This window comes from Dermacentor albipictus, chromosome 6 (genome assembly GCF_038994185.2).
Source record: "Dermacentor albipictus isolate Rhodes 1998 colony chromosome 6, USDA_Dalb.pri_finalv2, whole genome shotgun sequence".
Taxonomy (NCBI): Eukaryota; Metazoa; Arthropoda; class Arachnida; order Ixodida; family Ixodidae; genus Dermacentor; species Dermacentor albipictus.
The window spans coordinates 3728461-3752047 of NC_091826.1; the positions used below are offsets into that span (position 1 = coordinate 3728461).

At 49.2% G+C, this 23587-nt stretch overlaps 1 protein-coding gene across 1 annotated transcript in view; it reads left to right on the forward strand.

Annotated features, from left to right (window-relative positions):
• LOC135917030 (microtubule-associated serine/threonine-protein kinase 3-like) overlaps positions 1 to 23587 on the forward strand; it is a 391234-nt gene that overhangs the window by 30575 nt on the left and 337072 nt on the right. The window contains exon 2 of the mRNA XM_070539813.1: positions 9759 to 10086. Within this exon, the coding sequence (XP_070395914.1) occupies positions 9807 to 10086 (280 nt within the window). The 5' untranslated portion in view covers positions 9759 to 9806. The remainder of the gene's footprint in view (positions 1 to 9758; positions 10087 to 23587) is intronic.

Here is a 23587-nt window from a genome sequence, read left to right on the forward strand (position 1 = left end):
GGGAACTGGCCTCTTAGTTTCCCGGGAACGCTTCGGGACTATGCGCTAGGAACAGCGGAATGCTATGCGTCATTTAAGCTACGGTAATGCCGTCTCCGATCAGTAAGGCATGGTTTCTATATTTCGCGCGTGGAAGCAATTGATGGCCCTATTTCCGCCGCGCTCGCACACAATTTCCGGGAATACAAACAAAACTACGCAAGAACTAATAACTGCAAATGTCGACGAAAGGAATGGAAGCAAATACGATGGTTCTGCCGTGATGAAAATTTGTGTGTTAACTTTGCAAGTGGTGTCCCTACGTGCTTTTTCCTTATTCTTTGCGTAAATACTGTAAAACTTTCTCGTCACTTTTATCTGTTCCTTTTGTTCTGCCCGTTCTGGCAGCGCGCCTCGTACGTTGCTGCGGATAAATTCTTGAACATTTGTAGTGTCATGGAGTGTGGGTGCTAACATATATTCACGTATTAGGTTCTCCGAACACGCTTGCGAGATTTGTATAAGCAAGCTTCTATGTATGTGAGCTTACCCCCCAAAGAGTGACTCGTTCATTTTTTTTACAATGCCATCACCCTATGTACAGATGTTACGAATTTGTCCGTGTTATATTTTCTAGTGTTGCCACTAGAAAGTATGTGCAAGGGGTAGAGGGCGCTACGCGCCGTGCGTTTTATATATGTGGTTGTCGAATAAAGGTGTGAGCATTCGATCGCTCGGTCAAGGCGGCTCCGAGTCACTTGTGTAGACGCGGCTAGCGTCTGTCAGCACCCGACATCGTACATGGTGTCAGAAGTGCTCGCCGTTTGCTCTCTCTAATGGCGAACAAGCCGGACGCTGTGTTTGCCGGGGTACCTGGACTCCATAGAGTTTCTAAAAACACCCTAGAGGGAAATGTGGCGCTAGTGTCTACGGGGGTTCTCATGAGCGTCGCCTCAACCTACATGGGAATGATGGGAAGTACAGGCTTCGGATTGACTTCGGTCTTTAGACTAGTGGCGTTTGCTTCTGGCGCAGTAAACAACGCTATACTCAAATATTATCGCGTAAAATCTAATTCTATTTCCACAGTATGTTATATAATGCACAACACGCTACATAAACTTTGCATGACGTTGAGATGGAAGCATGGTTTACTATGGTTTGTCAGCAGGACACACCAGGGTATGCATACTCGTGCGATTCTGTTCCCAATTTAACGCCAAAGAATAATTATTTATTCATTTTTGCAACAGCAAAACAACCGTGCATGTACTTATATAAAAATACTCATCAAGTATTTCTGGAAATAAAAATGTTGTATTGTGACAAAGCGTTGCGCCCTTGAGAGGAATTCTACAAGTGTCGTCTGCTACGAAGCCTGCTCGCTGCAAACGCGAGACTTTTCTCGCAGACGACAGGCACTTGCGAACTCTCTCGCTCTTTCGAAAGGTTGCGTCGGCTGTCACAATTGCTGAACGCCTTCAAGTAATTTTAAGCACATCTGCTGCCGTGCTAGGTAGGACGCTAGTGGCCTCCTACGAGTATGCTCCATCATATTTTATATTGGCGTACCGCTTCCGAAGCGTTACAGCGTGGCTTTGCGGGTACCCATTGTGCGACACTAGACTACAGCTAGGAAGCAGCTATCTTTCCTACCACAAGTAAGTTTGTGTTCTCAAAGTCCTAAAACACGCATTTCAATGAGCACATAAACGAGCACATAATGAAGCCCTCAATAAAATTTGATTGTCAAGCCACTAGAAGTACAATTGTATATGTCTTGTATCAGTAGTGCCTTCTTTGTTCTATTCTGAAGTTTCATAAAGCACGTAACGCTACAGTGCCAACCTAACACACTTAACAAACAAAGGTCTAAACGCTCAAAACATGTTCTTTCAACGTTTACGATGCCGCCGCTTTCTCGTCACGGCTTCGACGCCACACCGCGACACAAGCATAGTCCCAGTCGCTGGCACAGCGCGCTATCGCCACTCTGAGCAACCTAACAAACGCAGAGAGCTTTGCGTTGCACTGTCCAACTGCAGGTTATAGCAATTGCGCTTGGAGCGAAACCGAAACTTTTAAAAAAATACTTGTACACTAGTTCGCCAGTCAACAGAATGCCAATCCGAAGCCTGTACTTCCCATCATTCCCATGTAGGTTGATCGATCGCAGCGCCAGATTTGCCTCTAGGTATACTAATATGAAACTCTATGCCTGGACTCCAACAGCCATCGACTTCGACTCGAGCTTCGACTTCGCCGACCCAAGTGCATGGCCTACCTGGATTGAGCAGTTCGAGGACTATGCCTACGCTACACGATTGCACCAAGCTACCGACGAGGTTCGGGTACGAACGCTTCTTTATTGCATGGGTGTTCGAGGTCGACGCGTGCTGGCGTCTTTCAACTTGTCGGCCGAAGAAGTTCAGTCGTACAGCGTTGTTAAAGGCAAGTTACCTAGTATTTCGTGCACCCGCTAAACGAAGTTCACGAGAGTTATCGTTTTTACAAGCGGACGCAGCAAGAAGACGAGAGCGTTGATGCCTTTTATTCCGCGTTGCGAAACATGGTAAAAAGATGCAACTACGGCTCAGCGTCGATTGAGGACAGGCTCGTTCGAGACCGATTTATTGTTGGTCTGCTGGACAGCAGGTTATCGGAACAACTCTGCCATACTTCTGACTTGACGCTCGATAAAACGCTTCTGCATGCACGGCTCCACGAAGATGCGGAACGAGAAAAACGCGAACGAGAAAGCCAGTTATCTGGGCCAGTCGCCGTTGATGTAGCGAAACACAGGCCAACGAGAAGGCCGTCGCGTAATCAAGCGTCGGCAGCAAGAGAAACGCTCCTCGCCGGCGCGCACAGATCGTGTCACTTCTGCGGACGAGATGAGCATCAGCGGCAATTTTGTCCAGCCAACAAAGCTGTTTGCAAGTTTTGCAAAAAGAAAGGACACTTCGAAGCAGTTTGCTTAGCCAAACAGCGCACGCAAAGCCGGCAGTCACATGCCATCGAGATGCATGCTGTCAAGAGCAGTCATGAGGCAAAGACTAAGTTTGTTTGGGTCCACGTGAATGGAGTCCCGCTCAAATTCAAGGTCGACTGAGGAGCGGATGTTACCGTCGTTCCAAGCACTTTTTCAGGAGTACCACCGTGACTCGAAAAACCGGAGGGTCTTCTCACCGGTCCAGGAAATTGGCCTTTGAAAGTAACAGGCCAATTCACAGCTACGTTGGAGTAGAAGAGCTGCAGCTCTGTACAGTCAGTACACGTCATGCATTCGCAGTCTACACCTCTACTAGGCTACCCCGCTATCCTCGCTTTGGGAGTCGTGAAGTTCATCGACGCCGCACAGCGACCTCAAAAGCAAGGTAGCTCTGCAAGCGACGGAACCCCTGGCAAGGACATCTTCGAAGGGCTTGGTACTGTAGGGGAGGAGTACACTATTCCACTCAAGCCAAATGCCAGGCCATTTGCTCTCAGTGTACCTCGCAGAATTCCCATTCCTCTGTACAACCAGGTAAAGGAGGAGCTGGACCAGATGGAAAAACAAGGTGTCATCAGGTGCATTACGGAGCCGACGCCATGGTGTGCCGGTCTGGTCGCAGTACCGAAGGCATCAGGCGGAATCCGAATATGAGTGGACTTAACGAAGCTCAGCAAAGAAGTTCTCAGTGAAAAGCATGTACTTCCAACGGTCGGATGGGTACTCGGGCAGCTGGGCGACGCTAAAGTGTTCTCAAAGCTCGACGCGACAGCAGGATTTCACCAAGTGCGATTGTCCCGAGAATGCCAAGAGCCCAAGAGTATACCACATTCAGCACACCATTTGGACGCTACTGCTACTGTCGTCTACCTTTTGGCTTGACTTCAGCACAGGAATATTTTCAGAGAGAAATGGCTCGAATTCTGGAGGGGCAACCGAACGTCGTCAACATGATAGATGACATTCTGGTTTTTGGCAAAGATCGAGAAGAGCACGACAAGCGACTTGTGGAAGTGCTTGAACGTCTAAAGACAGCCGGAGTTAAATTGAACAAGTCAAAATGCTGCTTCGGTCAAGACAAAGTAGAGTTTCTGGGTGTGGGGATCGACGCCAACGGTATCTCGCCAAGTCCCAGCAAACTCCAGGCACTGCGCAACTTGGAGCCACCTAAGGTCGACGCCGGGGTTAGGCGATTCCTCGGCATGGCTAATCATATTGGTCGCTTCCTGCCCAACCTTTCGCAAGCAACCGCCCCTATTCGCGCCTTGCTAGGTGAGAAATATGCATGGCAATGGGGACCGCCGCTTCAAGAGACCGCTTTTAATCAGGTAAAAGCGATGCCCACCTCGGACCTGTGCGTCGCCAAGTATCATCCCTGTCGTAATACCATTGTCTCATGCGACGCGAGCTCATTTGGATTGGGCACGGTTCTGCTGCAGGAGCAACCATCAGGTGAGCGACGCGCGGTAGCGTTCGCCTCCAGGTCGCTTACTGAAGCGGAACAGCGCTACTAGCCAAACAGAGAAAGAAGCGTTGGCGGTAGCATGGTCAGTGTACCGTTTTGACCAATATGTGCGTGGCCTAAACTTCACGGTAGAAACCGATCACCAGCCGCTGGTAACGCTACTTGAAAACGCTGACTTGGACACGATGCCCCCACGTATTCAAAGGTTTCGCATCAAACGTATGCGCTACCAGTTTAGCGTGGTCTACGTTCCTGGCAAACAGCTAGCCACTGCGGATACTCTTTCAAGGGCTCCAGATGAGAAGCCGTCGATCACTGTGGTGGATGTTGTAGAGGAGTTTGTGGAATTTCAAGTTGCTACGGTCACAGACACGAAACTGGTTACTGTAGATGAGGTTCGCAGGCACCAAGAACTGGACTGGGAATGCAACCAGCTCGTCAAATACTGCACTCAAGGCTGGCCTCGTCGGGACAGGCTTCCGGAGCACCTCAAGAAGTACTGGAGCCATCGAGGTGATCTCTCTTTGTGCAACGGCATCCTGCTAAAAGGTAATCACTTTGTCACCCCAGCTTTGCTGCAAAAGCATGCGCTAGAACTTCTCCATGAAGGCCACCAGGGAATTAACCGATGCCGATAAGGGCGAAGGATTCTGTGTGGTGGCATGGACTTTCGCAGCAAATACTTGAAAGAGTCATTCGCTGCAGACAGTGTGCAGTCACAAGAGCGCAAAGAAGAGAGCCTTTGGTCATAACGGAGACTCCAGAACAACCGTGGCAACAAGTAGGAATGGACTTGTTTAGTTACAAGGGACACAACTATCTACTAGTAGTTGATTATCGTTCTCGATACCCTGAAGTCATCTACATGTGAAGCATGAACTCTGAGGTGGTCATCAATGCAGTGAAAAGAATTTTCGCTCGTTTTGGCATTCCCGCCGTAGCACGAATTGATAATGGACCGTAATTTGCTTCACGTGCCTTTGCAGCTTTTGCGAAGTACTATGGCTTTCAACACATCACAAGTCCAAACTACCCGCAGTCAAATGGGGAAGTGGAAAGGATGGTGCGTGCGATCAGAGTTGTTTGCGAAAGCAGACGATCCTTTTTTGGCTCTTCCGTCGTACAGAGAGACTGCAGGCGTCACAGGGTTCAGCCCAGCGCAGCTACTGTTGGGTCGCAGCTTGCGAACCAGGCTTCCCAAGACAGTGTACCGCCTCGAACCGAAGTGGCCTGCGCCAGACGATGTGAAGTGCCAAGACGAAGAGGTGAGAGGGCGGCAAAAGAAAGACTTCGGATCACCGTCATGCCGCGACCGTACTTCCTCCGCTTCAACCGGGAGATACGGTGTGGGTTCTAGACATCAAAGATACGGCGTCTGTTCTCAGCCCAGCCTCCCAGCACCGCTCGTACGTCGTGGAAACACCCAACGCGGTGCTTGTGCGTAATAGGATACATCTAGTGCCCTATTCAGGCACAACGATGAGCCAGCTCAACGAGCCAGCTCGGAGTGAAAACCGTGAGGAGCACGAAGAGCAGAGCACGGCAACAGACGCCACGGCAACAGCAACACCACAAGTCTCCAAAGATTGTAGAGTGAGAGTCACCAGGTTTGGTCGTCGTGTCAAGACTCCGAGAAGACTTGACTTGTGAAATGTTTGGTGTATCTTGTGTGCATATCTCGGGGGAGAGATGTAGAGGGCGCTACGCGCCATGCGTTCTATATATGTGGTTGTCGAATAAAGGTGTGAGCATTCTTTCGGTCAAGGTGGCTCCGAGTCACTTGTGTAGACGCGGCTAGCGTCTGTCAGCACCCCACATCGTACACAAGGTATGTCAGTAGCGTACTGCAAAAACCTTTTCGTAAAGCTTTCAAGCATGAGAGATCTGTTGATTTATCCGCCATCGGCGGGTTTGGCTGACCGTCATCAAGTGTCTGGTGCACTGTATTTTCCTTTTGAACGACGCTATTGTAAATGACATATTAAACTTCAGTGTGCTAGAAGTTACAGCTTGAGTAATATTGTGAACAAACATAAGGGGGAAACGGAAGCATACTTTTGTAACTTGTTTGGATAGTAACTACAGTACGTAATGTGGTCCTCTACAAAGGTGGCGGTGTTATGGTTTACTTTGTGTAGCAATGAATGGAACAGATGCCAAACGCATGAGCCACCATGTGCCCTATCGTCACGCTCGTCAACATGAAGACTTGGTCGTCAGGTGTGATCGACGGGATTATGCACCAGTGCAAATCATACTCGTAGTCCTACATTCACCCCTCTACGCCAAGGAGTGGTTTCTCTTCGCATTGCTCTGTGTGAGCTGACCCGATGTAACCTACATTCACCACCTCTACGCCAGGGAGTGGTTTCTCCCCTTATTGCTCTGTTTGAGCTGGCCCGACCTGACCTACGTTCACACCCTCTACGCCAGGGAGTGGTTTCTCTCGTTATTCCTCTTTGTGAGCTGACCTATGTTCGCCACCTCCACATTAGAGAGTGGTTTCTCTTCATATTCCTCTGTGTGAGCTGACCCAATGTGACCTGCGTCACCCCCTCTACACCAGGGAGTGGCTTCTCTCCGTATTCCTCTATGTAAGCTGACCCGACGTGACCCTTCACCCCCTCTACGTCAGGGAACGGTTTCTCTCTGTATTCCTCTGTGTAAGCTGACCCGACGGGACCTACGTTTGCCTCCTCTACGCGAGGGAGTGCTTTCTCTCCATATTCCTCTGCGTGGGTCGACCCAACGTGACCCTACGTTCGCCACCCCTACGCCAGGGAGTGCTTCCTCTCCGTATTCCTTAATGTGAGCTGACCCGACGTGACCTACATTCACTCCCTCTACGCCAGCGAATGGCTTCGCTCCGTATTCCTCTATGTGAGCTGACCCGACGTGACCTACATTGACCCTCTACGCCAGGGTGTGGTTTCTCTCCCTATTCCACTATGTGAGTGGACCCGAAGTGACCTACGTTCGCCACCTCTACGCCAGGGAGTGTTTTCTCTCCGTATTCCTCGGCGTGGGCCGACCCAACGTGTCCTGACAGGGTCCGCTACCAGAGAGCAAGAGCTGGTGAGGTTGCCCGGATGGTAGAGGGTATAAGAAAGCCAGCGAGACGCCCCGTGAAGACGCATCTTCTCTATCCTTGCAGGCAGGAGCACGCACGCCGAATGTTTCTGTATTATTTACCTTGGAGCGCACCGCTCACCCGTAATGATGTATTAAACTTTTGCTGTTTGTTTTTACATCGCCTCGTCTTCTCTACCTAACCCTCTTTGATGGTCAACCTGGTGCGAGCTCCAAGCAGACGCTGTTGTTGAAGTTTGCCGAAACCGCGTCCCCATAACAGTGGCCAGAGACCGCATTTTCTTAAGTTCTGGCTGGTTGCGCAGGGGCGCGCGCATCGAGGCAGGCGCATTCACACCGGACAAGCGGGAACGCGGTGAGTGGCACAAAACAAGCGGATTTCCAACGTGGCATGGCGGCGCGCGAGCGGAGTTGTTCAGAGCACTCGCCTGGCCGCGAGCCGCACGGTTGCACGCATATATGGAGACCGTCGCCGTATTACGTCGCAGGAGGATGGAGGCCTGCGTGTACCGGTTTAGGCCAAAAGTCAAAAATTGTGTTGACGGCTACCACGCACTGAACGATCTCTTAACCACAGGGATAAAACGTATTCATGCAACGGTGCTACAAATGAGCATATATAGTGACGAGGTGCACTGTGAACTTACCATTTTGCGCTATTTTCTTCCATGTGTGATTTTCGCATTCAGTGTCCTTGTACCTGTCGTCTCTTGTCATACAGCATCGGATAACGTTTGATTGTATCAATTAAAAGTGCAGCGCAAAATCGAACTGTCTCGGTGGAGGCCATTTTGATATGGCTTTCCTTCTCGAGCCTTCATTGGCTGCGGGAAAGCGGAAAGCTTCGGCAGGGCGGAAAAATATCGGTCCGGGAGCGATCAGGCTGTCCGCCTCGATTTCCGCCTGCTGTACCCGCTCGGCGAGGAGGTTCTTGCCGCTTTCCGCGCTCTCGCCTGCCCGCTTTGGCCGCCCCGCCTCCGGTGTGAACATGCCTTAAGCGTCGCTTGTTCACCAAAGCGCTGTATGAGCGGAGGTGTGTCTGCGGCGGCTGCGGTGAATCGCGCCCACGCGTCAGCCACGCGCTGCCTCTCATGAAAGCGAGGCAGTCGCGCCACACTTCGCTGCGTTTGGAACGTGCCGCACGAGACAGATTGTCTGCACCATCCAATATGTCGCAAAATGTAAACACGTATAGAGCTGCGTTAAAATTTCGTAATCGTCGGTGAATTTTTTTTATTTCGCACAAGTGTCCACTGGAACCGCGTAATTCACATAGTAGATACAGCATTATTCAAAACAGCAGTCTACCACGCTATCGCTTAACATCTTTTTCTTCTTTGTATGACTGTCTGGATATTAGTTTGTTTTATTACCACTCCTTTCTGTAGTGCCTTCGGGCCTTGAAAGCATGTATAATTAAAATAAGTATGTAGCAACGAGTCACAACAGCAGCATAAGTATACGCGAAAAGATTGCAGTGTGACCTACACAAGGACAGATCGCAGCGTGCTTGTGCCGCTGATATCAAGTGAGGTCTGGCCAGCGCAAGCAACAAGGCAGCACGTGGTTGAAGAACATGAGCTGGCTGGAGCGTGCGGTGCAGGCAAAGTCTCGAGTGGTATCTGACGTTCGCCGCAGGTAGCCGACCAAGATTCGTAATTCGGCCTTGGCAAAGGAAGTGCCGTCACCGCAGCTGTCAAGTGATGTGCATGCGCTCTATGCCGTACATATAATGAAATTTATCATATTTAGACCGTTCTTTTTATCCTGCCTATAATATTTAAGCAAGACAGAAAGAGCTTACTCCAAGCTCCACTTTGCGCACGCACTACTCTTTTATTGCCAATTTATCATTTAAAGATCGTTTTTCTCAAGTCATTACTTGTGCGCGTAAGGGCCACCCGATCCTTGGTCCATTCCCCATCGTGCGTGGGTATGTGTCATATTTGGAAGGCTCATGGTAATCATCATCACTCTGGCAGATTGCACCAGGATCAAGTGCTCCTGTAGTACTACCACACCCGCTTCTTGGCCAATCCCCCACTGTGGGTATGTGCCACGGCCACTTAGGACAACAACAACAACTCGGCGCATCCATCTCTCCGTCTGTAATAGCTGCTTCACAATTTCTTTTTTCATTTGGTCTGACAGCTGCACCATTCTTGCTTGTCCAGTACTTGCATACCGCCTCTTAGAATAATTATTTCTCGTGCGCTGCCCCCGGCCTTTCAGTGGGTACGCACCAGGTTCGTCATCATCACCACGCGGGAGGCGGCCACGATGGTTGCAGTCGCACTGCCGCCCCCAACAGCCGCCATGGAGGAGAAGAAACGCACCGCGGCTAAGGTGGTGACGACGCTATTTCCGCGCATCCCAAAGGTGACCACGGTGCTGCTTGATTTCTTCATCCGGCGTGAAAGCAAAGTGGAGCTGGCCCGCGAGCCCCTGTCCCACTTCTGCCAGGAAGAAGTGGTGCTTGCCGCACAAGACATGGTCGAGAAGCTCAACCGTCAGGTCATCACCTTCCAGGACATCCGTGACACGGCCGAGAACCTCATCGGTGAGCGCGTCGTTTAGCTATCGTTGCCATGACATATGAATGTCACAATTCTATGGCACAACACTTGCCGCAGAACCACCGGTGAAAACGTCATTCGCATTGTCCGCCAAAATTTTCCATCACGTAACTGCACAACGTTTGTGTGAAAGACATGGGCCAGTCTTAAAGCCCAGCCTGTCAGTGTAATCTATGTATCTTCCGAGCTTACAATGTGGACCCGTACGAGACACGACAAGGACCCAATCAAGAATACCACATAATGTTTCGCTACGCTATACGCTAAAGCAGTCGATGCGAGGAGTTTTCTGATTGCCGTCCGGCACCTCCTATATGAGCGAAGCACGAGAACAGAGGTGCGCTCATGTGACGCATCATGAACTGATTCAAATGGTGCCATTGTTTGACCTTTCGCCACGAAGGCGCAGTTATTTGATGGTTTCGGACCACCTGCTTTGACGTACGCGGCATATATCCTGGAGTAGAAATCTGGGCAAGACGAGCGGTTTATATGCGAATACGCTGAGTGACAAGCCCCATAACCTACAAACATCTGCGCCCCAGATTAAACTTGTAAATATAAGTGCTGCTTAATCCTCTAAAAATATAAGCACTTTGCAGCTTCTTCCATCTCTGACGTCTAACTCCTCCCTAGCTAGGAACTCTCGTTATGAAGTGACGGACGCTGGCATGAGTCCGGTTAGTGAACTTCGTGTCACGCTCCGGTAAAAAGTTGAATTCGGGCTTTTTATATGCCAAAACCACAATCCTATTATGAGGCACGCGCTAGTGACAGACTGTGGATTAATACGGCGACCTGGAATTATTTAACGTGCACCCAATGACGACGTTACTGCATTCCGTCTGTGTGGCATGCTTGGCCGGGCGATCGAAAACTCGAGTAGCGCAACGCCACAACCATCGGCTGTGACACGGGTCCACGCAGCGTAAGCACCTCTCGAGACGGTTCGACGCCCACCCGAGACTCCACCCAGCCGTCCACTTTCTTGGTGCTCATGTGAGGCTATGCCTCAGAGGCGCAAACGCATACTTATATTCATTTCGCGATCTTCTCGCCAACTATTTTGGTCACAGGCGTGCTTGCAGAAACTCAGTCATTTACCGTATGGGGATGAAGAACCCTCACAGAAAATCGGAGGCAGTTTCAAACGACGACCTACAGGAATGCTGTACGGTGGTCGGCGTCGCGAACTCTAATAGTTGTTGGTGCTGGCTGTTTTTCTGCTCTAATTATATGATGTAGAATTCCGATCATACTCTGTCTTTTCACTCATGTCTGTCTGACGTCAGTCGTCCGGTCGGGTTGCAGTAAAGTCCCAGGGGTGAAAACTAGTGTTCGTGAGCGTCCTCGAGAAAGAATCGGTGCTCACCCTAAACTGTGCCGATTGTCCTCGGTGGAAGCAGCTTGCAATGGCCGCGGCCCTATGTTCATCCGCGCATGTTTCACTGGCTCCTAAGCACATCGTCCTCCAGAAAAAAAAATACGGTGGGTGCACAGCACGGAATCCTGCCGAATGTGCCAAATTCGTGGTAAAATTGGGATATACCAGACTGACAAAGTCGCAACGAAAATTTATCAAAGTTACATTCCTAATGCCTGATGCAAACTTGAGTCTGGATTAGGATCGCCTTCGACACTGTTTACTTTGTGTCATTAAGGAGGGTAGATTTGTTGCCTTGCACTTTAAGTTATGGGTGCAGCACTACTTTCGTTGTGCGCTGGTAACCCCATGATGAGTTATGTGTATTGAAACCCCCAACTATGATGATGTCATTGTTATGTTGATGAGGTGCTCGTGTCAAACCACTTTAGATAATGACAGCATGAGCCTCGGGACCTAGCATGCATTGATAAGTAGTATGTCCCGTCTGCCGAAGCAGTATTGCCCTGTAACGGGCTCCTGAGTTGAATTATTCATGGAGTCAGTGTACTTGTACAGCTGGAATGTATATGCCACAAATGCGACAGTGCTAATTCGAATGTTCATACCCAGTGAGCTGCGTTTAGTAATACTGCCTTAGATAAAGTGCTCGTGTGCCTGTAAAAATTTAGGATGCAAGTATCTTAAATTAGAATTGTATATGTTTTTTGCGTCTCTCGCTTGACAATTCATTTTAGCTGTCACTTTTTTCTTCAACGACTGCGGCAAATTCATTGCCATATTACTAGCGGTCGACTGAGGCTTGCCTTATCAGAGTTTTATGAAGGAGGAGGGCTCCTCAACCATAGGCTACGTGAAGGCCTGTGCACGAGCAAATATTTACGCACTGGCTTGGACCGCGTCATCGGTGCGCGCGATTTCGTGTGTCGGAAATTGCATTTTAGTCTGTATCGCGCGAATTACCACGAACTTTATCGTTAGGCTGCCTACATTGGCCGTTAGAAGCTTGTTGAAGATGAATGCTTGTTTGGTCTGGCGTGCATGTTGATGTTATACAGTAAAAGCTCGTTAATTCGAACCGCAAGGGGAAGCCGCTTCAGTTCGAATTAACGAAAGTTCGAACTAACGAAAGTGAAGGAGAGCAAGAGTACACTGCGATTTGGAAGCAGTAGGGCATGTCAGAAATTTGGCGAGTCAAAAAGTGATGGCGTGTGCCGCGGGCACACGCCATCTTCGAGTCGAAGCTCTGGGTCCGACTGTGCCACACCACCGATGTCCAATGAAACGAACGTTAGCCAAGGCTTAACACCATCACATTGAATCGCGACGGCCGATGCCTCCTAAGCTGAAAAAAGAGGTGCACAACCGATGAAGACTGCTGAGACAAAGACGCTGAACATGTGAAGGTGGCGAAGGCCCTGATTCGTTGGTTTTTGATTGCAAGCGCAGCTGCGACGTACTTGATTCGCTGTGTTTTGGCGCTTGCCGTGCCATCTCCGCACAGCATTAGCAGCTGTTCAAGATTTGCGAAGCCTCCCGGATTCGCAACGGGCACGAAGTCTCGGAGGTTACGTAGAACGGAGAGGCGGCAGCCGCCGCTGCCTTCTGGCTGACCCCGCGTCGGTTAGATTTTTTTCCGATTTTGCCTTCTGTCGCCGTTCTCTCCGTTTCGGAGGCAATACAGCCTTGTGTGTAGGCAGTAGGCGCGTTTCTCTGGCCGTGTGCCAGGCGAGTGTAGTTCGAATTATCCGTGAGGGAACCTTCTCGTGTTCGAATTAACGGACTTCTTTATACATAGACTTCTGTGGAGCTTGGCCGGACCAAATCGTACAGTTCGAATTATCCATAAATTCGAATTATTGAAGTTCGAATTAACGAGCTTTCACTGTATATAGTGTAACAGGACTCTGAACAGTTTGGGAATAAAAGTAATTCACACATTGTAACGTTCCGTGCGTTATGGGCGTGTGCGAAGCATTGACCGGGCCGACATTGTGAGGGGCGAAAAACTGCTTGCGTCCTTTATTGCGCTTGCTTATAAAGGCACGCCAAAAGCAAAGAGGGGAAAAGTAAAGAGAAAGGGCACGGCTCGTGCCGAGTAAGACGTGGGTTACGCTGGTAAGCGTATTATCAGATCACGATACATACATGACAAGCAAGTTGGTCAGGGTACGATTGGTGCGCTCAGTGAGGCCGTTTGTTTGCGGGTGGTAAGGGGTCGAGTGCCGGTAATCACATCTACAAAGACGTAGTAGTTCTTCATCAACGCCCGCAGTAAACTGCTGTCCACGATCCCTAATCACAACGCGCGAAGCACTATGATGGAGAATCATGGAGTACAGCAGGAAAGATGAAACGTCAGCTGCTGTAGCCGAAGCAACTGCCGCCGTCTCAGTATACCGGGTCAAATAGTCCACACACAATAATCCAGCGACGTCTGGTAATAGAGTTGGGGAAGGGACCTAGCAAGTCGACACCAACTTTTTCAAATGGCAATCTCGGCGGCTTAACTGGCTGCAGGGTACCCGCAGAAGGCGTCGTTAGCTGCTTATGTCGTTGGCAAATTGCATAGCTGGAAACGTACTGCTTTACCGTCTTCCAGAGCTTGGGTCATTAGAAACGTTGGCGCAGTCGGTGAAGCATCCGAGAAAAGCCAAGGTGGCCTGACGCGATGTCATCGTGCATGGCCCGTAAGATTATAGGTCTCAATGTTTGGGGGACTACAAGGAGAAGTGGAGCGCCGTCAACAGAATAATTCGTCTAATACAATAAACCGTTCACAGTATTGAAAGGTGAGCTCCGTGCAGTGACCGTGCTGCCTCAAGAATAAGTCTAATGGAAGGGTCATGCTTTTTCTCACGCTGGAAGGCGGTCACATCAGGAAACTGTTCAGAGATGGTAAGAAGGTATTCATCTAAGTCATCGTCCGTATCTCGCATGCTTGCTGACGAAAGGCGAGATGAGCATCGGTGTGACAGCGCCCACTCTTGCGTGTCAAGGAAAAGTCGTATTCTTGAAGCCGTAATGACGACTGAACTAACCGGCTAGATGGATCGCGTAGTCCAACTAACCAACCAAGAGAATGGTGCTCTGTCACTATCGTGAAGTGGCGGCCGTAGAAGTATGATCGAAACTTGTGGGTGGCGAAGACTACCGCGAGGCATTCCACTTCGGTTACGGTATTATTTTGCTCAGCCTTGGTAAGAGTACGGCTTGCGTAGGTGATGACTTGGCGTCTGCCATGTATCTGTACGGGTACTGCTCCGAAGCCCGGACCACTAGCATCGGTGTGAAGCTCAGTTGGGGCCTCAGGATCAAAGTGGCACAAAATTGGAGCAAATTGGAGCAAAGTCAAGCACTGAAACATAGCGGAGAAGGAGCTCTTAGAGCGCTTGGTGATGGGAAGAGTAAAGCGATTTATTAATCATGCTCTCAAATTTTGAAGAGTGGTCGCTGAGCAATGAGCTTGCGTCCGTGAAAGTAGCAACTGCACGATTGCTCACAACACCATCTTCCTCATAGTGTGCTACTTTCATTCCTGCAGGCAAAGGAAATGACTCACAGGACACATTCACCGTCTACACGTGAGCACAACAACCTGCAACTTCGATAAGTGAGCGAGGGACAAGTACATTCTTTAGAATATCGACGTATTCGGGTTCAATTAATCCGCAGCAAAAACCAACGCGGGCGTGCGACGAGGTCATTGGGATGAACATTGCCGCCTGCGAAGGCACACTCACATCACTGTACACGGAAAATACTTCTTGACAATCGGCTGGAACGTCGTTGAGCGTTGGTGAACATTGTTTAACTGCGCTAGCACGCGGACCACAGAGACAGCATGGGACAAGGACGGGCTTGTCCCACGCTGTCTCTGTGGTCCGTTTGCTAGCGCAGTTAAACAATGTTCGCCAATATGTACCAACTCGCCCAACAACGAGTTCTTCTAAACTACAGAGCGTTGGTGGTCTGTCATCGCTGCTGAGTGAAATTCCACCAACCCTTGTTGCGACGCCTGTTTCTCGAACCTCGACCGGCGTCACTAATGGGTAGCGTGGCGTTGTCGGCGGGCTGCAGGCGTCCGGTAGACCATGGCGACACGGCAGGGACGAGATTATTTCCCGTAGGAAACTTGCACTGTTTATTCTATGGTTGGTGAATGATAAGAAGAGAATGAATGAATTGAAAAGTACATAGCGGGGCCCCTTAAACAGGCCCACCAAAATCGTAGGCGGGATCTTGCTCACGTCAACGTCACGTGACAGGCACTGAGTCTCGTTATGGATGGGTGGCTGATCCCGTCTCCCAGGTGACGTTCGCACGTGCTTGTCTCCTCTGGCGGCAGCCCATGGAGTCTGGTCGGGGATGGGTAGCTGATGCTTTCTCTCAGGTAGTGTTGCACGAGCTTGCCTCCCGCGGGTCCTGTTTGGTTCGCGGAAAGGGGTCTCCCCTAGAGTCGGGAAGTTCGCCGAAAGGGTGCTCCCCTAGACTCGCACACACAAAGGGGCCTGTCATCACTCTTGGGCGCCTGCCAGAATGGCAACCACTCGAGACACACATAGCAATTTATGAATGCATCCCTCGTTTCGATTAGGCATGGTCTTCGAGCATGTTTTTTGCCCGGGGGTTACATGCCAACCGTAACACCCTGCAGTCTAATCTTGCTCCACACTCCCGTAAAAAGTCAATACCAAGAATTATGTCGCGCGTGGCCCGCGCGAGTACAGTAAATTCCTTTCTAAATGCCTTTCCGCCAACGGTTATGACAACTGAACACACTATCACAGGACATAACAGTTCACCACCAGCTCCGCGAAACGTGGTATTTCCGTCCCAAGCAAATAACGCTTTCGGCCACTACAACAACACCGCTGCCACTACCTTCCCTATGTAGATGTATTCCCTTACTACTTCCAGTGTCTCACTACCTATAGTAAACTGATGTTCTCTTCCGAGACTGGTAAACATTATTTTAGTTGTCTGCAGATTAATCTTTAGACACATCTTTCCGCTTTGCCTGTCCAGTTCAGTGAGCATGCATTGCTATTGGTCCCCTGAGTTACTAAGCAAGGCAACATCATCAGCGAATCGCAAGTTACTAAGGTATTCTTCATTAACTCTTATCCCCAATTCTTCCCAATCCAGGTCTCAGAATACCTCCTGTAAACACGCTGTGAATAGCATTGAATAGATCGTATCTCCCTGCCTGGCGCCCTTCTTTATTGATATTTTGTTGCTTTCCTTTATGGAGGACTACGGTGGCTGTGGAGCCGCTATAGATATCTTTCAATATTTTTACATACGGCTCGTCTACACCCTGATTCCTTAATGCCTCCATGACTGCTAAGGTTTCGACTGAATCAAACGCTTTCTAGTAATCAATGAAAGCTATATATGAGGGTTAGTTATATTCCGCACATTTCTCTATCACCTGATTGACGGTGTGAATATGGTATATTGTTGAGTAGCCTTTACGAAATCCTGCCTGGTCCTTTGGTTGACAGAAGTCTAAGGTGTTGCTGATTCTATTTGCGATTACCTTAGTAAATACTTTGTAGACAATAGACAGTAAGCTGATCGGTCTATAATTTTTCAAGTCTCTGACGTCCCCTTTCTTATGGATTAAGATTATGTTGGCGTTCTTCCAAGGTTCCGGTACGCTCGAGGCCATGAGGCATTGCGTATACAGGGTGGCCAGTTTTTCAAGTACAGTTTGCCCACCATTCTTCAACAAATCTGCTGTAACCTGATCCTCCCCAGCTGCCTCCGCCCTTTGCATACCTCCCAAGGCTTTCATTACTTCTTCCGGGGTTACTTGCGGGATGTCAAATTCCTCTACTACGTGAGTGCCGCTGGTACTGTATACATCTCTATAGAACTCCTCAGCCACTTGAACTATCTTATCCACATTAATAATGATATTGCCGGCTTTGTCTCTTAACGCATACATCTGATTCATGCCTATTCCTAGTTTCTTCACTGCTTTTAGGCCTCCTCCGTTCCTGAGAGCATGTTCAATTCTATCCATATTATACCTCCTTATGTGAGCTATCTTACGCTTGTTGATTAACTTCGAAAGTTCTGCGAGTTCTATTCCAGCTGTAGGGTTAGAGTCTTTCATAGATTGGCGTTTCTTAATCATATCCTTCATCTTGTGTGATAGCTTACTGGTATCCTGCCTAACGAAGTTTCCACCGACTTCTATTGCACACTCCTTAATGATGGCCATAAAATTTATATTTAAATTTTAAATTTATTTAAATTTAAAATAAGGTGCACTTAAATTTAGGTGCACCTTAAATACCCCGGGTGGTCCAAGTTTTCGGAGTCCCCCACTATGGCGCGCCTCACAATTAAATCGTGGTTCTGGCACTGACCTGTACAGCATCCAGAGGAGTCAGGATACCTCCATTAGAAACAGTAATGAACAGGATACAGAAACTACTCCTATAACTAGCGATGAGGTCAGAAGGGCCTTGCAAGACGTGAAATGAAGAAGAGTGGCAGGAGAACATGGAATAGCAGTGTATTTATTCAAAGATGGAGGAGACATAATGCTTGGAAAACTGGCGGCTCTTTATACGAAGTGTCCATCGAATGCAAGGGTCCCAGAAAACTGGAAGAATCCTTCCAGTTAATATAAGAATTCTCCCAGTTAGAATAATGTTTGCATTAATGCAAACATTATACTAATCCGCAAAAAGGGAGACGTTAAATAATTGAACAGTTATAGGCCCGTTAGCTTACTACAGTACTTTATGAAATATTTACCAGTATATCCAATAGAATAGGGGCAACAATGGACTTTAGTCATCCAAGGGAACAGGCTGGCTTCAGGAAGGGATACTCTACAATGGATCACATCCTTGTCATTAATCAGATTATCGAGAAATCCACAGAGTATATTAAGCCTCACTATATGGCTTTCATAGGTTACGAAAATACATTCGATTCAGTAGAGATACCAGCAGCCATAGAGGCATTACGTAATCAAGGAGTACAGAACGCTTACGTAAATATCTTGGAAAATATCGACAAGTGTTCTACAGTGACCTTAATTCTATACAAGAAAAGCAGAGGGATACCTATAAATAAAGGGGTCAGGCAGGGAGGCACAATATCTCCAATGCTATTCACTGCGTGCTTGGAAGAAGTGTTCAAGCTATTAAACTCGGAAGGTAAGACGGGTCTTGCAACACATGAAACGAGGAAGAGCGGCAGGAGGAAACAGAATAGCAGTCGATTTAATCAAAGATGGAGCAGACATAATGCTAGGAAAACTGGCTGATTTTTATACGAAGTGTCTATGGACTGCAAGGGTCCCAGAAAACTGGAACAATGCAATTATACTAATCCACCACAAAAAGTGAGACGTTAAAGCATCGAAAACTTATAGGCCCATAGCTTACTCCCAGTATTATGTCAAATATTTACCAAAATAATCTCCAATTGAATAAGGGCAACACTGGACTTTAGTCAACCAAGGGAAGAGAGAGAGAATAAACTTTTATACTGAGCCCTTAGTAAAGGTTGGTACGCGCTGGCACCAGATGGGGTGGAACCTTCTTCTCATGTCCCATATGCGTCCAGCACTTCCTGGCCCCTAGCGGCCAGCGCGAGCTGTGTCGGTAGGTCGGGGCTGGACGAGAAGGTCTCCCATCGCTGGGGGGTTTGAGGCTGGGGATGGTGGGGGGTTCTTGAGCTTAGTGCACTCTGCAAGGGAACAGGCTGGCTTCAGGAAGGGATACTCTACAATGGATCACATCCATGTCATCAATCAGGTAATCGAGAACACCGCAGGGTACAATCAATCCCTATATGACTTTCTTTGTGGTGAACGAGACTGGTGTCCTCGCGGCGACGGTGAGCGACTGTACCACGTGCTCCTAGCAGAGTTGTCGGCGCTGTTAGACTTGGTGGTGGGCGAAACGCTGCTGGCGTTTGTACCAAAACGGCTCGGGTTGGTCGGCATGCGAGGTGTTTAGGGCCACGAGTTGCGACAGTATCGGGCGACATGACCACTGCGGCCACAGGTGAAACATATCGGCTGGTCGTCCACAGTTCTACACTCAGTCAGGTTGCTATAACGCGGAGAGAAGCGTCGCGGTGGAGCAAAATATAGTAAAAAAGTGTTCGTTAGTTCTGGGATTGGTGACAGCACATAGAGAATGTAAATCAATGTTTTAATGTTCCTGGTGAACGATGGCTTGTACGATAGGAATGGAAAAAGTGTTAGCATCAGGGCTACGCGAACAGAAAGGTACGGGCACCATCGCATCCAGTTCACGTTGAACGATTCGCACCACGTCCTCTGTTGTCGATGCATACTGCTGTGCGGGTTGATCTTCACAGGTCGACGTTGCGGCAGTACTCGGAAGTCTGGCGAATGGGTGCAAGACGCGTCGGCTTCTGGCCTGCTCGAATTGTCGGCACTCTTTTATGATGGCATCAACTGTAAAGCAGCTTTTACACATGAGCAGATTAATGGCGTCGTCATCAATGCCTTTGAGCACGTGCCCGACCTTCTCAGTTTCTGTCATATCGTGATCGGCTTTACAACAAAGTGCCAGCACGTCCTGGATGTATGAGACATAGGACTCCGTGGGAGATTGGGCACGGGAGGCCTGTTCCTGCTTTGCGGCAATTTTACGGCCGGCTAGTTTGCCAAACAACTCTATCAACTTCTGTTTGCATTGGTCCCGGCTGGCTAGCTCCTCTTCGCGGTTTGGTACCACACCTTTGCCGTGCCTCTTAGGTAGAACAAGATATTAGCTAGCATTAGAGTTGGGTCCCTTCAGTTGTTTCCACTCACGCGTTCGTACATAGCCACTCGCTCTTCGACGTCGGCGCCATCAGACCCGCAGAAAGTTCAAGGACTCTTGGGTTGCACAACGACAACTGAAGGTGACAGCGACGTAGCTGGCGACGTAGCTGGCGACGGTGACGTCGGAGGTGACAACGACGTTTATCCCGCGTGCTCACCACCATTCATGGTGCGGACGGTGATGCGACGTGCACTGCGGAGCTCCGTTTCCAGCCGTGGTACCCCGCACCTCCCACCAATACATTACGGGGATATTGCGAGTGTAGAGAGACTATATTTACAATATATATAGTACAGGCTGAGTCAGAGTAGTTAAGATGTCTGACCACCAACAACACGCAGCAGCCAGCGTCTCCGATCCTTCTTCGTCCTCTCTCTTCTTTCATCCTTCCGTAACAATATCCTACAACATGTTGCGGTCTACGTTGTCAATACAGGAGCTGTAATGTCAAAAAAGCCACATGTAACGGTCTCGTTTTTACTCTGGATATTTCACTATGCGGCGACCCTCACGCCACACTCTCCCACATCCTTTATGGCTACCCTGCTGATCCTCCCACACAGGGCGAGCCCGCCATTTCAAGCTGGGAGGACTGGGAGGTCCTGCTCTCAGTTTGCTGTGGTGACTCGGGCTGCCGACGTCGTGAACAAAAGGAACATGAACGTCTCGACGTAGTGTGGGACCTTGCGGTGCTCCAGGGACCCAGAGGAGTCCAAACTAACTTTCTGCGAATAAAGATTTTCTGTCTGTCTGGATATCTCAGTACAATCATTATCATCATCATCATCATCATCATTATAATCAGCCTGTTCTATGTCCACTGCAGGAAAAAGGCGTCTCCATGCTATCTCGAATTACCCCTGTCCTGCGCCAACCTATTCAAACTAGCGCCTGCGAATTTCCTAATTCCATCGCTCCACCTAGTCTTTTGCTTTCGTCGAATGCGCTTCCCTTCTCTTGGTACCCATTTTGTAACCCTAATGGGGTTCCAACGGTTATCTAACCGGCGCATTTCATGACCTGCCCAGCTCCATTATTTTCTCTTGATGTCCATTAGAATATCGTCTATACCTGTTTGTCCTCTGATCCAAAGCACTCTCTTTCTGTCTCTTAATGTTATGCCTAGAAATCTCCATTCCACCGCTCTTTGTGCGTACCTTAACTTGTTCTCAAGTTTCTTTGTCAGTCTCCAAGTCTCTGCTCCATATGACCCTCTCCACAATTGCTTTTGAGCACCCAGCCAGGTTTGAATCACCAGCGGTAATCACCCTTTCACTCTCTCCTACCTCTCCCTGCTTCCCTTTGTCATTTTCCGCGTGATCCGGACTCGACAAGGGGCATTGTCCCCTGGGCTCCTGCTTTTTCCGCGTAGCGGCCTCAAGGTTGGTGCCGCTATTTCCAGCTAACCCTTCATCATGCTGCATGCATTCCACGTACTTCGCTGACCCTCCCGCGCCTGTCGCGTCGGGGGTCTGCGTTCCATTGTCGCGCACATTCTCTGTCACAATGGCGGCCCTGTTCAGCTTTTCCTCGGCTGCCTCAAGTCTCTTCTGAACTGCCTTCCATGCATCATGCTCCCTGTTTAGCTCATTTTTGAGCTCTTGCACCTGTTTCAGAAGCTCTTCCCGGAAAGCCTCCAATTTCTTCAGCGTAGCATTGACATCAGAGTGTGTGCCGATTGATTCGGTTCCCTCTCCATTCTCATCCATCCCCTGATCTGCATTGAGGGACCCCCCCCCCCCCCGTACTGCCTGCTTTACCGGCTTTCTCGCCATGTATTGCACGGCTTTTTGCAAATACTCTAATGCTATATGAATGCAGAGCACGCGCATTTTAGAAAAAACCGATAAGCACAAGGTCCAAATCCTCAAAATGCCGCAAAGCAACTGTCTCCACTGTTTCAAGAACAATCAATGCCGCGGAGACCGAAGGTATGACACACTCTCGCACGCGCTCAACCACGTGGCCACGCTCTCACTTTTCTACCAAACACGCACAGTAAAACGAAAAGACGCTCTAATCATCCTGCAAAACAAATGTACACGAAACACACCCGCGCATCCGAAATACGAGAGACAAAAAAGGAAAGAAAAGGAAAACCCCCAATTACTATTTAAATGAAAAAACCAGCAAATAAAAACAGAAGCAAGCTCAAAGAATGCATAAAAGCTTATGATTTCGTCGTCGCCACAGAGCCCCGAAAAGCACGTCCATTCGCCACAAGATCCAAAATCCACCTGCCTGCGCTTAGCTCAACGCCACCTAGTGTTTGCCGCGCGCTCTAGTGTCCCTCCTCCGGGCGCCTTCCTCCTCCTTCGCGACTTCACACTATCCCTGGACGGCACTTTGTGCGCCGAGTCATTTACGCGTGCGCGTAAAAGGGAAGCGAAAGATGCAAGTTGGCGGCGTTGCTCCACCGCTACCTACAAAAGCCCCTTAAACTTCGTAAAGTAGTGACACTCTCCTCGTCCGCCTTCACTCCTCCTCGTTTCTCCTCTCTTTCACGCTCCCTCCTCCACCGTGGCGCCGCCTACACTGCTCGAGCATTGCAATGGCGCCAACATGCGCTCCTCACCACTTGGTAGACGCTTCTCGAGCAAAAATGGCGCTGATGCATGGCGCGAGGGCCCACTTGATGCCATTAGGCCAATAGCGACGCGGCGTCGGCCTAGGCCAGAGCGCGCGAGGAGGAGGCGGCGTTCTTCGTGGCACTACTCTACTACCTACAAGTACCATGCTTGGCGGTTTTCGAACTTGTAGGCAACTCCGCACTGTGACTCGTGTTGCAGTACATCACATAGACCCAACAGTATATAGGCAGTAACATCCATCGTGCTTCCAGAAACTAAATATAGATATTGTGCAGTGATAGAACGGCGCTAGAAGTTTTTAAATTACCTGGTCAGTGTGCCTTGGTATAAAAACGGAGAGCCGTTTGTGAGTCGTGGTGCGCCTTTCTCTTAGCTTATCCGCGTGGTAAGGTAGTCTGTGTTTGATGACGGGCGCTTGTCCGTGCTCGCAGCACGCAGTGTTCAAGGAAGGGTTTGGGAACACAGCAAACGCCCACTGCCCGTAAGAACTCTCAAACCCCGCTGAAACGTGAGAATACTCGTTATAACCATAGGACCAAATTGCGTTTCTTCCAATAGGCTTCTTAATTTTGGCGAGGGTTTTCTTTTGAGCAATATCACTTGCGTTAGTGTACATGCATGCCTTCTAAACGAACCGAACCAGTTTGTGCCTCGTAATCAGAAAGGAGTTTTAGCACATAAA